Source organism: Corvus moneduloides, chromosome 1, assembly GCF_009650955.1.
Source record: "Corvus moneduloides isolate bCorMon1 chromosome 1, bCorMon1.pri, whole genome shotgun sequence".
In the NCBI taxonomy this organism is placed as follows: domain Eukaryota; kingdom Metazoa; phylum Chordata; class Aves; order Passeriformes; family Corvidae; genus Corvus; species Corvus moneduloides.
In genome coordinates this window covers 122,666,702-122,682,984 of record NC_045476.1, presented here as the reverse complement: position 1 = coordinate 122,682,984, position 16,283 = coordinate 122,666,702, and the positions used below count along the sequence as shown (strand labels likewise).

At 38.2% G+C, this 16,283-nt stretch overlaps 1 protein-coding gene across 2 annotated transcripts; it reads left to right on the top strand.

Annotated features, from left to right (window-relative positions):
• The first annotated feature begins 2,445 nt into the window (after positions 1-2,445).
• Positions 2,446-16,068, top strand: LYPLA1 (lysophospholipase 1). 2 transcript variants are annotated; one of them, XM_032125278.1, is made up of 9 exons: positions 2,446-2,589; positions 2,984-3,015; positions 6,055-6,120; positions 7,601-7,648; positions 8,480-8,550; positions 9,125-9,198; positions 9,923-10,024; positions 10,627-10,803; positions 12,239-16,068. In XM_032125278.1, exons 1-9 carry the CDS (start codon positions 2,521-2,523, stop codon positions 12,290-12,292), a joined length of 693 nt encoding a protein of 230 aa, XP_031981169.1. In that variant the 5' UTR covers positions 2,446-2,520; the 3' UTR covers positions 12,293-16,068. The 2 variants fall into 2 exon arrangements, with proteins under 2 accessions (XP_031981169.1, XP_031981177.1); XM_032125286.1 differs by lacking the exons at positions 2,446-2,589; positions 2,984-3,015 and adding an exon at positions 2,784-2,906.
• Positions 16,069-16,283: the final 215 nt, after the last annotated feature.

Sequence of the window (16,283 nt, the reverse complement as noted above, 5' to 3'; positions counted from 1 at the left end):
CGGAGAGAGCTGGAAGGATAAACAGCACAAAACTCGTGGCTTGAGATAAAGACAGATTAATAGGGAAAGCAAAAGCTGTGCACGCAAGCAAAGCAAAACAAGGAATTAATTCACTGCTTCCCATGGGCAGGCAGGTGTGCAGCCATCTCCAGTAGAGCAGGGCCCCATCATGTGTGATGGTTATTTGGGAAAACAAACGCCATCACTCCAAATGTGCCTCCTTCCTCCTTCTTCCCCCCACTTTACATACTGAACATGATGCCATCTGGTCTGGAATATCCCTTTGGTCAGCTGGGGTCACCTGTCCTGGCTCTGTCTCCTCTCACCCTGCCATGCACCCCCAGCCTCCTCACCAGCGTGGCAGCCCAAAAAGCAGAGAAGGCCTTGGCTGTGTGTGAGCCCTGCTCAGCAACAACGAAAACATCTCTGTGTTATCATCACTGTGTTCAGCACAAACCCAAAACACAGCCCCACACCGGACACTGTGGAGAAAATCACCAAGCCAAGACCAAGACCGAGACTTTCTTAGTACTGCTGCAGTACTTGATCACATGTGTTATTTCAGTCTTATAAATTTAAATGTGTACCTACTGGAAAACCATACAGCAGTTTCCATCAGTGTAGTGGTCTGGTGGGAAGGGTGTGCAGAGTGCAGACTTAAGTGCAGTGAAGAACTGAATTGTAGATGCTGCCATTGTGGAGTTACAGAGCAGAAAGGCCAGTTCCCATTGTGAAAGCTGATACTCCTTGGTGTAATACCCTGCTTTCCATCCGGAAACTTCTGTTTGACAATACCTTCTTCCATGTTGAATGTCAGCTTCAGATTGGAGAAGAGATCAGGCAGCAACTCTGCCAGCCCTGAGAGTAAATGGGGGTAAAATGAAAATCATGCTGCAGAAATCTGTGCGTTCCAGTATGAAATCTGTATAGCTTCTTACTCTCTTAAAAAAAAAAAAATTAAGAAAAATTACACTGTAACAATACACAAGATGCTGGTATAGACAAGCATCTTATTAAAGCCCATTTTAGCCTCTAGGGCAGGGGAAACAACATAATTTAGAGAATGCTTTGCCTTCTAAAACTCTCACTGCTTTAAACAGAAATTTCAAATCAGATAGAACAGTATCATACATATGACAGATATCTCACTCCGAAGAGACAGCCAATGTACCAGTTTTTGAAAGGTTCACAGCTCAGATGTTTTCAGCAATTTCTTCGGGATTCCTGAAGGTCAATTTCTTGAACACTTGCCTGTAACCAGCAGACTGCCCCATGCCCAATCCATGCAGAGCTCACATTGATCCAGTGCCCCCAGGGCCATGCTAGCAGCAACTGGGAATTCAAGTAAGATCATTCCATCTCTACTGACTAAAATATTAAAGTCTTGTTCTGTTTGTGAGCAGACTATTGACTTCTTAGGCTGGAGGTTCAGCAGCAGCTCACCTTAAGGAAGTGACATTTACGTGGTAAATAGCAGAGTAGAGAGGGAAAGCAAAATTTTATTCATGTCCCAAAAAGATGATCTAGAGCAGGAGTCAGGTTCAGTATACTTAATAAGCACCTGACATAATGTGAAGTTCCTAGTCTTTGAAGAACTTTTAATGCATAAACTTTTTTTTAATGTATTTTCTTAATGGACTTGAATTGGGCACAGTACATGAGGCAGGAGCACACGCTAAATTAGAGACAAATCAAATCAAAAAGAGCTACCTGTGAAGTAATCCAATTTTAGTAACAACAGGGATGCTCTGGTATAAATACCATGTATCAAAACATCATGGCAAAAGAGGATGTGTATTCAATGCTACACAATTGGCATAAAGGCTTTTCCAATAAATTTTATGCAGCCAATGCTGGTGATGTTGATGAGCAGAAGCTTTGTGAAAAATCGTCCCTGTTTGATATGGAACACAGCAGTGGGAAGGATGTGAAAGAAGTATAGTGTGCATTCAGCTGCTGTTGGAGCTGCCAAACAAGCATCCATGCCAGCCAGTTACCATCCGGCAAATACAATGAACATATTGATTTTCTGGGAGTAAATATCTGACAAAGATGTATGGAATAGAAGACAAAAAACAAAGTATTTCGTTTTGATAGACATGTGTTTGCCATACATATTCAGAGTTGATCTAAGTATTTGGAATGGACTGGAATGATCCAGTAACTTCAATCAGAGTGCCTGAAGAGCCTAACACATTTCAAAATGAGTAAGAATCAGTGACTTGTGAGCTGTAAGCCAGATTTAAATCGGTGGTGAAGCCATCTGATCCGATGAGGACAGATGAGCCCCGTCTAACTGTGCTGTTTGCTATATTTCTGCTGGTTTTCCTGCCTTCCCTTGACTTAGCCTTTTATATTTTACCTATTTAAGGACACCGTAATTTCCTTTCCCCCCCGGGCCTTATAGCACAGCACAAAGCGCCCGCCCGCCCGCGCCCCTCCCACCCGGCTCCCGCCGCCCTCCCGGGCCGCCTCCCCGCCGCTGGCCCGTGTCCCGCCGGCCGCCCCGCAGCCCGGTGTATGTGCGGCAACAACATGTCGGCTCCTCTCCCTGCCATCGTCCCGGCCGCCAGGAAGGCGACGGCCGCCGTGAGTGCGGGCGGGGGCGCGGGCAGGGAGCGCTGCCGCCCCGCTTTGTTGGCGCGGCGGGCGCGGGCGGGGAGCGAGGCGCGGGCGGGGAGCGCCGCCGGCTGAGGGGGATGGCGGGGGGCCCGTCTCGTTCCTTCCCTGCCAGAGGCGGGCCGGGCTCGGCACCTGGAAGGTCAGCGGTGCCCGCGGGGAGCGGCCGCTGATGGCGGCGGGGCCGGGGAGGGGAAGTGAGCGAAGCGGAGTTTTCTTGGGAGAAAGTGGTGCCGTGCTCCGAACTGTGCCTGACCTTGGGTGGGCGCCTGGGGCCCGTGGGCGAGGTGCGTTGGTTTGTTTAGTGATCCTAAACCGCTACCTTTGTTGTCTTTTTTTTTTGTTGTTGTTTTATTTCTCTCAGGTCATTTTTCTTCACGGATTAGGAGATACCGGGTGTGTATTCTGATTTGTTACATACTCAGTAGCTATTATACTTTCAAATATAATCTGCGTATTTTAAACATGTGAGCTGTTAAAATTTACTTAAGTTTATTTTGCCCTTTACTGAATGCAGCGGCCAGCAACAGATAAAACTTCATGTGTCCTGCAATGATGGTGACAACTATTTACTTAAAATTTTCCACCAAGTCCTCAAAAACTTTACTCATCTAATTTGGTCTGAATGTGATCTCTCTTTTGTTCTTGTGACAAATTTTGTAGGAAAAGAAGTCTGTGGTTTTCTGATCATTTGCTTTCCTGGGAGTGGGTTTCTGGTTATTCCTATGCTTGTTGAAATTTAGGGTTCTTTTTTATTCTAGACTTGTGGATTGTTGGTTTGCCAATAGGTGCAGTTAGTCCGTGGTTTCTTCATCAATATATGTTGTACTTACACTAAAATCCAGACCCCTATGATTTATCTAAGCAAACTCCAAAGTAGTCACCTAATGTCTACAGATTGCTGTCTGTGAATAAGGTCTTCAGACTCCAAGAAAACCCACCCAAATCAAATGTGAAATGGCCTGTTGCTTTGTTCCTGTTATTTCCATGTTTGAGGAGAAATGGAAAGAGTAGTAGGGAATTTCTGGGAGGCATTCTAGCTCTGGTGTGATGTTTCTGTTTGAAGCTTGTGTGTGCCCAGAAATAAGCATGCATTCATTAAAGGCATTGAATTAACAAGAGAGTGTTAAAGCCTTTTTAGTGGAAGACTTTAAATGAATTGGCACTTAGATACTGAAAATAAGTAGCATGAATGCTTTGTCTATTGTGCTCCCTTGTGGGCAAAATTACATAATATTTTTTAAGAACTTTTGTTACCTGGAGCTTGAATGTTCCCTCTCAGTTGAAACTTGCTATGTTTAAGATGTAATTTTTTCCAAAGAACTGACAAAACTTAGCTGTCAGAATTAAAACTTGCATAACCAGGGCATTTAGCAAGTTAAAAAAGAGTCAAGTCCATGCACTTGGCAGTATTCTACAAGTGGAGATTTTTGCTCTGATTTGTTGTGCTGACACAACGCCGTGTTTGCATTATCCCTCTTCCTTTCTGCTGCTAGAACGCAGCTGAGACAGCAGTACTGCCTGCATCTTGGCACCAAATGTTCAGCAAGTGATTGCAGAATCTTTTGAGCTTTTGGAATTTGAGTCCTTGCAAATCAGGTTGATGTTGGTTTTGGCAAGGGGTGAAAAGGAGAGACTTGCTCTTTACATAAGTTGTATTCCTTAGACAAGGTGGCATTTCCATTTCAGTGTCGGAGCTAATGCACAGCTTCAATCTTGCAAATGCACTGAGCGTACTGGAATGTCTGCATTTAACAAGACATGACACGTCTGTGGAAATACAGTGATATAGTTGTATTTCTTCTTCTAGTCTGCTGCAGATTAGATTAGATAGGCTGCCTTTGATGTACTGCTGTTTGGGGTTTTTTTAAATAAAACAGTAGTAGTGACCCAAAAAATTTTCTGAGGTGAATTTATTAACAATTTTATAACTTCCCTAGTTTAAACTGACCTGTTCCACTTCACATCAAGTTTTAAATTCATCACTTCAGTTTACTAAGTGTATTTCTCTTACTCTGGAATATGTCTAACAGAAGTTATGTTCTTTTTCTCTCTTAGCTCCTATATAAATGGCACTTAAAGACTGGTACATACTTGTCAAAATCTGAACAAAAGGTGCAACATAGAGAATTGTTCTAAGGAGCCTGCATTAATGTGCACATAATGTTGCTTTCCAAATTTGTCAAATTAGTCTTTATAGTAGGCTAAAAAGTGTTCCCAAATTCTTACGTAACTATTTTTTCTCAGTCATATTTCTCCTTTAGATTCTTATTTGACCTCCTGTGATACTGCAAATATCGTGCAAGTCATATTACCTGCAATTTGTTAATAATATATATAAAAAAACTGGTAAGAAGTAGGCTGAGATACACAGCCAGTGCTTCAAATGTCTGTGATACCAGTGTATTGGAAATGCCTTTAACTTTAGGTAACATACATTAACTTTTCAGGATGATATTAAAACTAAACCAAACATGCATTTATGGCTGGTCTGCTGTTGGTCTGATTAGTTCAGCTGTGTCACTGATGAATTTGTTAAAGACGTTTCCTGCTTAGAACCAAATTTCCAGTGTCTAATTCAGTGGGTGAGTTAGGAATACTAAATGATGAGAAAAATCAGGAAATGCAGGTGCTATTGAGTGTTCTGGAAAGCCATGTGCAGGCACGTGCAGTGGTTCTGCATGGGTTCAGATTTGGGTCAAGGTCAGTTCCTATCTAGATGAGGCTTGGAGTGAGTCTTTACATTATGCTCTCCAGTGTTCTGGTTTGGAGGAAGCTCATTAACTCACCTGCTGTGCAGATCTTGTGTTGTTGTGGACATTCATATACAGTATCTGCTTGAGATTAAAAAGCTGCTGCAATCTGGGGTGGTGTTCAGGACTGCCTGAATCCAAGAGCATTCAAGCTGAGCTGAAGTTAATAGGGCTGATTGATTAGGTGGGCTCCATGTGGAGGTAGCTTAGGTGTCAGTTTGCTACTGTCCCACATAGCAAATGTGGTTCACAGAGTGGCAAGTTGATTGTCAAAGAAGCTGTCTTAACTCTGCAGGAGCAGCACAGCAGCCTCTGAGCTGCCTGGAAGCAGGATACCTGTGTGCATCTGTTGTGGCACACAAATTAATAAAGCCAGACAGATACAGAGCAGGCTTTGCCTGGAGCCAAAGTGGTATTTCTGTAGCTGTGCCACAACTATGGCAGTCAAATTAGATCAAGTCTCCCTGACTGTATATATGTCACAAGCATTCAAGGGCTGAACAAACCTTCTAAGTTTCATATTACGTTCATAGCATACTGTGGTTGATGTAAACATTTTCTAGGCGTGTGTTTGTATTGATCTAATTCAGCATATTTCATGCTTGGTCCGTGCTGATACAGCAACACAGAAATAAGAGCTAAGCCACCACATAAATGCAATTGAATATATTTTTGTTAACAGGCACGGATGGTCAGAAGCACTTGCTGGTATCAAAAGCCCCCATGTGAAATACATTTGCCCACATGCGTAAGTTTGTAACTTTTCTTGTTTTACCTTTTACTGTAGAGTTGCATGTTAAGGCACTTGCAGCACTTGCACAGGTTATGAAGTCAAATTGTATTTGGCTATCTCTGCATTTCATTTTTTATATAAAAGCGCACTCTAAAATAATGTTGATGCTATTAAATGTTTCTTGTTTTTAGGAACTGCTGTGTGATTTACTTTGGGGCAAAACTGCATTTTTATTTGTATTTTGGTTTTGTTACTAATTCAGATTGAAAACATATTTGGAAAGTTTTATGTGCAAAATAATATTTTGACTTTTTTTCGCTGGGTTGTTTGTTCCTTGCTCCCCGCCCCCCCCCCCCAGTCTTTTGTTAAAAACAATTTTGTCAAAGAATATTGGTTTTGTGTTTTACTTACCATTACACATAATTTGTATTAGGTATATGTACTTAAACTTATGTGTATCTGTACAGTAGATTGTAACTTGCTGTAGATTACAAAGAAATTTAAAGATTGACAAGTTATTGATATTTTCAGCAAATAAAGCAATTTGAGCTGTCTTTGTGCAATGTGAGAAGTTAAAGACTTCTAGGCATGGTCAGGTATCAGTAAATAAGGCAGTAAGATCTATCTAGTATTTACTTGGCGGTAGAAAAACTAATAACGTATAATCTTAATTTATTCAGATTGTTTTTTGCTCCAGCCGTCTTGGCAGATGTGGAGCAGAGATGATAGGGAGAAAAGGAAGCAATGTTTTGGTGCATTACTGAGCTGTGATTTAGTCATTTGTTTTACCACATGGCCAAGCTTTGCCGAGCCATTCAAAAGGAGCTTAGCAATATCTGCTGTTTTCTTTGCTTGCCCTTTGTCTTCTTTCAGTCCTTCCCTGCAGAACTTATGCTGCTCAGTTCCTACAGATTAAAACTAAAGCCAGATTTGATCCATGGCATGATCCATTGAAGCTGCCTTAGTATGGCTGAAAAGATGCCACACAGCAGCAGAGGGGTGGGAAGGAGTCCAGCAGTGAAGGCAGGCACTGCCTAAGCAGATTCAGCTGTTGACAGAAACATGTGTGGCCAGGCTCCACCACGTGCTGCATTTGGCTGCTTCCTGCTGATGCTGCTGTATAAGGTGCCATAATCCACTGAACATGTGTGTGGAACTGTGATAAATAACTCCTACTGAGAAATAACTAAATTATGTATGTATATTAAAAATACCTGTATGGGATTTATGGACTCACACACACACATTTAAGGCAGCCCATTAATGTTTTGGTTGCTCTCCATAGAGAGTGGTAATTCAACCCTGAATATTAAATATGTTTGGGCTGGCAGGTTTCAACAGAGTTTCTTCAACAGATGCTGCAAAGCAGCTAATGTTAATTACTGCTTAAAAATAAGACAGAGTTAGGGGATATGTAATTTCATGACATTACTGCATCTGCATTATTGAATTTCAGTATATATCTTATGTCAGGAGTGTTCATTCTCATTTCTAGGCCAGTTATGCCAGTTTCTTTGAACATGAACATGTCTATGCCATCATGGTAAGTATTTGTTCAAATGCAGATGGTTCTAATCAAATTATATCTGAGGGTATGAACTCATTGTTCTTAATTTAAAATCATGAACAACCTGAGTGTCTGGTTTTAATCACATGCAAGTGTAAAAACCTTTTTGCTTTAGTTCTGTTCTTATAAAAGTACTGTCATGAGTACACTGTAATTATTCTTTTGTACCTGTGGTAGTGGTTATTCCTCAGGACTAATCTGTGTATCTTAGAACAAAATCCCATTTTATTTTACAGGTATGGTCTGTAGTATGCATTGTGTCTGTATTCATAGTCAGTAGAAGCAGAGACTTGGAGTGGAAATATTATTGCTACTAGTGAGTGATATTTGGTGGGTCAGTAGGATATGTAGAAACTGTTCTTTAGAACATCCATTCTGAATAGAGAACAAGAAGAATATGGTAGATTTCAATGATCTTAAACCAGTCTTCGGTTTTGTTGGGTTTTGGGCTTTTTTTTCCCCCTTAAAGTAACTTGTGTTTGCTTTTCTTGTATTTCTTCAAACCATATTTTAATGTTTACACGCAGCAGAATTCCTGCTAATATTTTTGAAGCAAATATCGCAACTGAGCTGCTTGATCTTCAGTAAGTTACAGAAAATGGCAAAACTCAGAAAAGCCTTGCTGGTTAGTCTTTTAAGCCACATTTGCAGATTGTCCTCTGTTTCTTGTAATCCATGGGTAGTTGGTACTAAACAATATGACAGCTAACATTTTTGTCTGGAAAACATCCAAATTTTACTATTTGTGTATTAAGGAAGTGGAATGGATGCTCTAATGAGTAATGCTCTTGTTGATGTTTTTGTAAGGTTTGATATCATTGGACTTTCTCCAGATTCACAGGAGGATGAAGCTGGGATCAAGCAGGCGGCAGAGAGTGGTATGCTTAGGAGTATTTTTTGTGTCTTAAAAGTACTTCTGGGTGTTCTTGAAAATGAGCTATCAATGTGAAACAGGTTTTCCAAAAGACATTATTTCTGGGGAAAAGAATATGTGTATATGGTATTATCCCTGACCAAAGTTTAGCTAGATGAGTTGTTTATTGTTTCTTTGTTTTTTAACTTTGTTAGTAAGTAGAGTAACTCACCAATATAAACACTTCATGGTCTGAAATATGGGAACAAATGTAGGGTTTTTTTAAGAGCTTTTGGGTAGTGCAACAGGTTAGAGCTGTATTAGCATTCAGTTGTGTTGCTTTTACTTGGAAGAGGATACCGTCTTCCCAGCACCGGGGCTTTTGTGAGACTTATTTGCTTGTTTTTCTCTTTGGAAATGATACAGTGGCACTGAAATTTCTGACTGTGCTCTAGATCTTTTGGTACTTTTAATGTATAGCAGCCTAGATTTTGCTTTCACTAACTTTCTGTTCATGCTAGGAAGAAGGCATCTTTCCTTGTCTGGGCTTTCTAGAGAATGGAGGGGATTTTAACTACTGGCCTTTATTTATGTTGCAGTTAAAGCACTGATAGATCAAGAAGTAAGAAACGGAATTCCTTCCAATCGAATTATTCTGGGAGGCTTTTCTCAGGTAAGGTATGGTTGGAAAGAACCATTGTCTTTTTTCTAGCAAAGTAACCTAGCTTTATTAGCTTGGAAACCCAGACACTTAACTTGAGATCAGCTGATGTTAGATGCCTCTAAAAATTTAAGGTGTCAATTTTCCTTTGCTTTAACAAATGAAGTTTTTTTGTTTTATGCAAAGAATTACTGTTCACTGGAAAATGAATATGCATGTGTAAAAAAGGTACTAAAACTAATAGTCTGTTTAAAATCTTTATGCACATAACCTACAAAGTTTTGCTTGAAAGTCTTGGTAGTATTTTTAATTGAATTTGGTAGGTATTTGGTGGTCTGGATTTATTTGGGAAATCTTTTCCTTCATACTTGTAAGGCATCTGTGGTAGGTAGGTTAGAGGATTAATTGGTTCGTATATCAACTCCCCAGTCTGCATGTAAATAAATTAAATACTAAAGTAGTGATAATACTGTTGTGAGTAATAGTCTGTTTGGGGTTTTTTGGACAGCTGTTAGTTACAGTAAATTTGCTGGCTTACTTCTGAATTGACTGCATGGACTTGGAGGAGAGGAGAAAAAGCAAAACATATGTTGTAAATAAACACTGTTTTTAGTGTTGTCTCTAAAGAAGAATAGATTGGAATAGAAAAAGACTTTTAAAGGAGAAATCAGAGATCTTGAAACACATTAAAAAGAACTTTACTGTCATTATTCTAATACTTATATCTTTATTTTAGGGGGGTGCTTTATCATTGTATACAGCTCTTACAACACATCAAAAATTAGCAGGCGTCATAGCCCTCAGCTGTTGGCTTCCTCTACGGGCCTCTTTTCCTCAGGTATTTGTTTCTTTCCTAAGATAATTTGCACTGGGAGAAGGAGTATATCTGAAGATGGCATCTTGTGCAGGAATTAGTGGTCATTGTTATTACCTGATGTTGACAGTTCTTTGATAACTTGGAAGTTTTTAAAATAAGGCCCTGAAATTTTAGATTTTGTTAAATAAGGAAAATGGAGAAACACTCAGTAGCAATTTCTGCTTAAAATGACAGTACTAGAAAGTATAAAGGATATAACAAATTTTCCTTGAAGATTAATTTTCTGTCTGCCATTTGTTCCATCTGCAAGGCACTGTCTTAGAGACTGGATGTTTGAGCAAAGTTTCAGGTTTTTTACTTGGCTAGAAATCATGACTTTCTGTTATAAAACTTTTTGCCAAATTTTATTTTCAGGTCTTTGAGCTTAATGTGTTGTCAGGTACAGAGTTTACTTCATTAGAAGCTTGCAGACTATGTACTGTACTTTTTTCCCCTCACAATTCAATTTTCTTTTCATGCCACAGGGTATAGTCCCATGGGATTATTTTGTTTCAAAGGTGTTAGCCTTATCTCCACTTAGTGTTTCTTTCTTCTCTTCTCCTGTCTAATTCCACACCTCCCAGGGCCCTATCAGTGGTGTCAACAAGGATATTGCTGTTCTTCAATGCCATGGGGACTGTGACCCTCTGGTTCCTTTAATGTTTGGTTCCCTCACTGTTGAGAAGCTTAAAAGTATGATAAATCCAGCCAACGTAACCTTCAAGACTTACTCTGGCCTGATGCATAGTTCGTCTCTTGAGGTAATTTTCTTAATACACTGTTTTAGCTGGGTATAGTTAATTCTTTTCCCTCAAAACATATTTATAGGCTTTGGGGAGGGGATTTAGTTTTTGTTAGTTTTGATCAGTTGGTTTTGGTTTTGTTTTGTTTTGTTTTTTTTTTCCAATAACAAGTCCTTCCTGCTACTTATTTTGGTGAGTAACTGAATTCTGGGCTAAAAAAGCATCCAGAGCAAAAGTTCATGTGACTAGTGAGAACTTCCTCATAAGATAGTACTTTGGGACTAGGCAACTTGGTCTATAAAAGGTTCTTTTTCCCCAAATTTTTATTATTTCCTTAGTAAAAAGAGAAAACAACTTAACCTGAGTTAAAAGACAGATTCTCATAGCATAAATCCAAGATGGTATTTTGGAGAGAAGAATCCTGGGAGCTCTGTGGGTGGAGACATTGAAGGAATACGTAGGGAGGGCTGACACTATGGAAGAGGCAGCCTCATAACCTGTATTTATGGTTGTGGCTCAGCACAGAGCTGAGCTGGTGTAATAACTTCCTGCTGCCAGAAAGGGGTGGACTCCCTCTGCTTGTGACCTTGTGGCCCTCACTTCCTCCTTGTACCGACTCTGGGGCAGATGAGAAACTTCCTTGAACCATTTCAACTTGCTAAAACAGCAAAAGCTGCTGGCTCCAGTGTTTGCAGCTGTAGGGAGCTGGAGCATCAAAACTCACCTAAATTAAGTGATAGGAGCGAGAAATCAAAGAGGAGGCGAAGAGCAGATTTGCCACTTGTTGGCAGCAGTTAATTTATTTTAATAAATATTTGTTAATTTGGATTATTGCGTCTTGTGGGAAATGTACCTTTGAACAACCTCTTTGCAACATTTACAGAGTTGTATTGCATTTAGGCTGTAATATTGCGGAGTTGTTACACAAATGTATTAGTAATGTGTTGTTTCTTACAACAGTGACTTTAAAAAAATGTTAACATGGGTTAGTTTCTCAGTCTAGTTTGCTGCATTGCTTTTCCTTAAGGAAGGAAACGTGGTGAAAATGAAGCGGAATGGTTAGGAGGAGGAGTTGCTGGCTTTTCATGCTGCTGCTAACTTGTAAAAGTTTAAAGTGTACACCAAGCTATGGCCTTAGCTACATTGAAACCCTGTACATAGTCAGCCTGGTGCTGTCAAGATCACTTGATTAATATGTATCTTGCCGGTTCAACTTCAGAGAGAAAGAAAAAGTAGTCTTTGCTTTTTTTCTTGTATTTTAGCCACTTCTGCATGCATAGTGCCTTGAAGTTATCAGCCTTGACTTGTGTGCAGAGTGGTAATCAAGTAACTAATTGCTCAATATTTCTAGCCCAGCTGCTCATTATAACTGAAATGTTAAAGCATGATTTAGTGTAGCTGATTATGTAGTAGTAGAGAACTTCAACTAATGCATACTTTTATTTCTAAACAGGAAATGATGGATGTAAAACAGTTCATAGACAAACATCTACCTCGCGTAGACTGAACTGATCTGTGAGAAGCCTTCTACATAAATACACCAGCATCAACTGTGGTAGAGTGTTCAATCTTTTCATATGCCTGATAAGAAACATTATTTCTATACCTGCAGTGTTACTACTGTGTTGCAAATTTATACTTACAATGAAGATTAAATAATACACATGTACAAGAAATGATAATCTTTTTAGTATTCATCACCCAGTGGTGGGAAGGATACGAATGAGGGAACTAGGTACCAATGACAGAATGTGACTGTTTCAAGATGTCTGATTTTTTTTTTCTTGATTGCAGAATTTTAAACTATTTGTACAAATAATAAAAAACTAAATTTAAGTGAGCAACATAGATGTGACCACTTTAGTTTTACTTGAGACGTGATTTGTTCTTAATACTCATTGAAAACATATGAAAACATTTATTTTATGTAATGAATGCATAAAGAACACGACCTAAAACACAGTGGGCATAAAGTACAGAACATGTAATGTAGTGGGCATATAATGGTAGAATAAATGCTACCAAGGATAAAGCTTTAAGGATTATATGTTAATTGTTTAACAGATAAGGAGGGTTGTTCTATAATGACTAGAAGTCAGCAAAGGTATTTCTTACATTTAAACCACCTCAATTTTAAACTGTTTATATAGGTAAATACTGTGGAAATTCTAAAGGGACTCATTCCTTATTAGACTGTTGTTTGTCACTTATTGTCTTTTTTCTTTTAAACTCATTGCAAATGTTGACTTGGAACAGAATTCTGAAGAAGTGCATAGGATTGATTCGAGTTTCATTAAAGAATTCTTGTTTTCGTACTGTATTTTCATCTTTTATTTTAGTTGTTGTAGTTTTCATTTGTTTGTGTTTCACATGAACTACAGGATATAGTTTTGAGTTTTTTCTGTCTGCTTTGGAGTAAATAACTGAAAATAGTGCAGCTTCTGTGTATTGTTGAACTCTCATCTGTAAAACACACATCAACTTATTTGAATTATTTTTTACTAGAAATAAAAGTGCAATTGGGATATAACTTAGGTAGATTTTAAATTGATGCTTTTAGATGATACTAAATAATACTTTGTCTTATTACATGTTGAGACTTGATTTTTTTTTTTTTCTGAATAGGAACAAAGCATTTTATTTTCAGATCTATCCTTCTGAATTTCCCTTGATCAGTATAGCCTAGGAATATGAAGACCTACCCTGGAAAAAAAAATTAAATTTACAAGATACAGAATGTTTCTTCTTTCAGAAGCTTAAAATCATAGAATGCACTGATTTACAGGAGTTGATGCACACTCAATAGCTTTTTTCAGTTAAGAGCTATAATTTACTGCTGGAGACAGCTGTTCTGTAGCGTTCAGAGCCTGTCACCACACTAGGAGTGTTTAAAATAATGCACTACACTTTTTACTGCATAATATGCTGCATAACAATGTTTTATCCTATAATATGCTTTCAGTCAAAGAATATTTCTATTTTGGATGTATCTGTCATGTCAGCACTGTGTTTCACACCTGCATTTAAGGTACTTTTCCTCTCCCAGGGATCCTCTTACGGTGTATGTGGATTTACATCAGGCATCACCAGTACAAATACATACAGGAGGAATTGCACCTTTATATTTCTCCTTTAACATTGCTGCTGCCAGAGATCTGACCTGTTTACCTAGTCTGAGTTACCAGTTTTCAGTGCTTTTTTTTTTAATGTGTTGCACTTCATTTTTAGCAAGCTGCTTTTCTAATCCAGTTTCTCTGGGTTATTAAACATCTCTTAACATGTAAAATTGAAAAGGAGGTTTTTTTCCTAAATGGTAATTAAACAGTTTTAGATATTCCATCTGTGTAGTTAAGAGAGCATTTTTATTAACTTTGAAGTTTAATTAGACATTTCTCTCAGTCACTCTCTTCTATAGATTGGCCAATTTGTCTTTCAGTTAATTTAGTTCACAGAAGAAACAATAATATTCTTATTGTAGTTGTGCCAAAGTTCTCTTGAGAAAACATTATGTCCTATCTTGGATTCATTTCCAAATTGTATTAGCTGATTTTGCAATTCTGCTGAATTGCTGTCTTGGTGAGCAAACTATATGTTATTTCTCTTAGTCTTTAGATTTATCTTCATTTCCCTGTTGTCTAAACAATTCCCTGAGTATTGGTGTGTTTCCAAAGTTCTCGCACAAGCTTCTAATTTTTCCTTCATTATTTTCATGTTCTGTTTGTAGATTTGTCGATAACGCTGTTCATCTGTCTTAACTTCTAATTGACTGTGTGCTCATTTCACATATTTTTCCTTTGGCAGGAATTAGTTTAAAAAAGTATTTCTAAGGTGTTAAAATGAGATCTGCCCTAGCTTCATTCTGTGTTAGCCTCATAACACTTTCTTCAGTTTGGTGAACTGTGTTTACAGCTTGTGGTCACTTTCTAGTACTTAGACACTCTAATCCAAGTCAGCTTCAACTGTCACTGTCATGATGTTTTCAGATGTTTTTCTAGAAATGGTTTTTATGTGTTAACTTTGTTCAAATATTCAGCTATCATAACAAGATTCTTTTTCATATTGTTGTTTTGCTGCTTGCTTTATCTACAATGAGCTGTGTTACCAAAGTAAATATAAGTAAATGTTTTGACTTACTTGGAATTTCTGTATTCTAGGAAGAATTCTCCTCATTATTTTTTTCTTCAGGAGTGTATGTTTATATTGTAGTTGGGGGTTCTTAAAGAGCGCAGAAGCTAGAGGAAACTTCAAGTCTGTCTCCTCCCATATTACACTGTGTATGTTGAGCTCCTGTCTTTTGTAACTTCCCAGCTGGTTTAAAAGCTTTGTGTATGATCTTGAAGCTGAACTTCTTCACCACCTGAAGTGATTTGATGCTGGGATTGTTGTTATAATGCGTGTATTTGAGGCTGAATAATAGCTCAGTCTGATGGGGGAGTTTTCATAGTATTCTATTAAAATGGAGAAGTTGGACTGTCAGTGTTCTAAATATGAATGTCCTGTCCTCAAAAACTAAAATTTGAAACTGTCCAATAATGTCTATTTTTTGTAATGTTAGACTTTCCACCAAAGGAGATGATGTCTATAAAACGTGTGAAAGCATTGATAAGAAAATACCTTGCTTGCAGATCAGTTTGTTTCAATGGGTATCTAACTCCCTAATGCATTCTTAATTTCAAAATGGTACTTAAATTTAACTGCAGTTTTGTACTGTCAGAAGTTGACTTCTTGTTAGACTGTGTTGCCCACTTTTCAATAAACATGTTGAATTACATATTATAAGCCAAATTTTCCAGCTATTCTTGAGGTAAAACTGTACTGGGGTCCATACTGTGATGAGGGCTGTATGATTCATCCTATCTTGTATAATTACAACACAGTAGATTGATAAAAGTACTGTACACTGTAAAACTGGTATTAGAACTATTAATTAAAACATGTTCTCTCTAATGGAGTATTCTGCACTTCATTGAAATCATTTGGATGCGTCTTTTATGTAGAGGTGCTATTTGGATTGATGGATGTGACTGAGGGCAAACTGTAAGATGTTAACAAAGCCATGTGTACAAGGCCTGTGTCTCTTGAATTTTATAAACAAGTGCTGAATGCTTACTCCTTGTGTTAAGAAGTATAAGTCATTTATATTTAATATAAACAGCTAAGATGTAATTTATTTTAATGATTTTGTTTATGATAAGAAATCTTAACTTTGGAAATTATTTCTGTAGTAGGGAAAATGTAAAACCTTTCCATTTTTAATCATTGTGAAATAAATTTCGATCAGCATTTGGGCAAGTATTAAAGACTTTTTCAATGCTTACCTGAAGGAAGTTGAGCTTTTACATGCTGTGAAACAGGCACGCTGGAGGCTCCTTGCAAATATATTGCATGGTAATATATGCATACAGAAGAACAATGATTTGTAGTTAGTGGAAAGAAATGAAAATCACTTACCAAGTTATGTTTTGCTACTTTGTTGAAAGAATCCTAAGTATGATTGG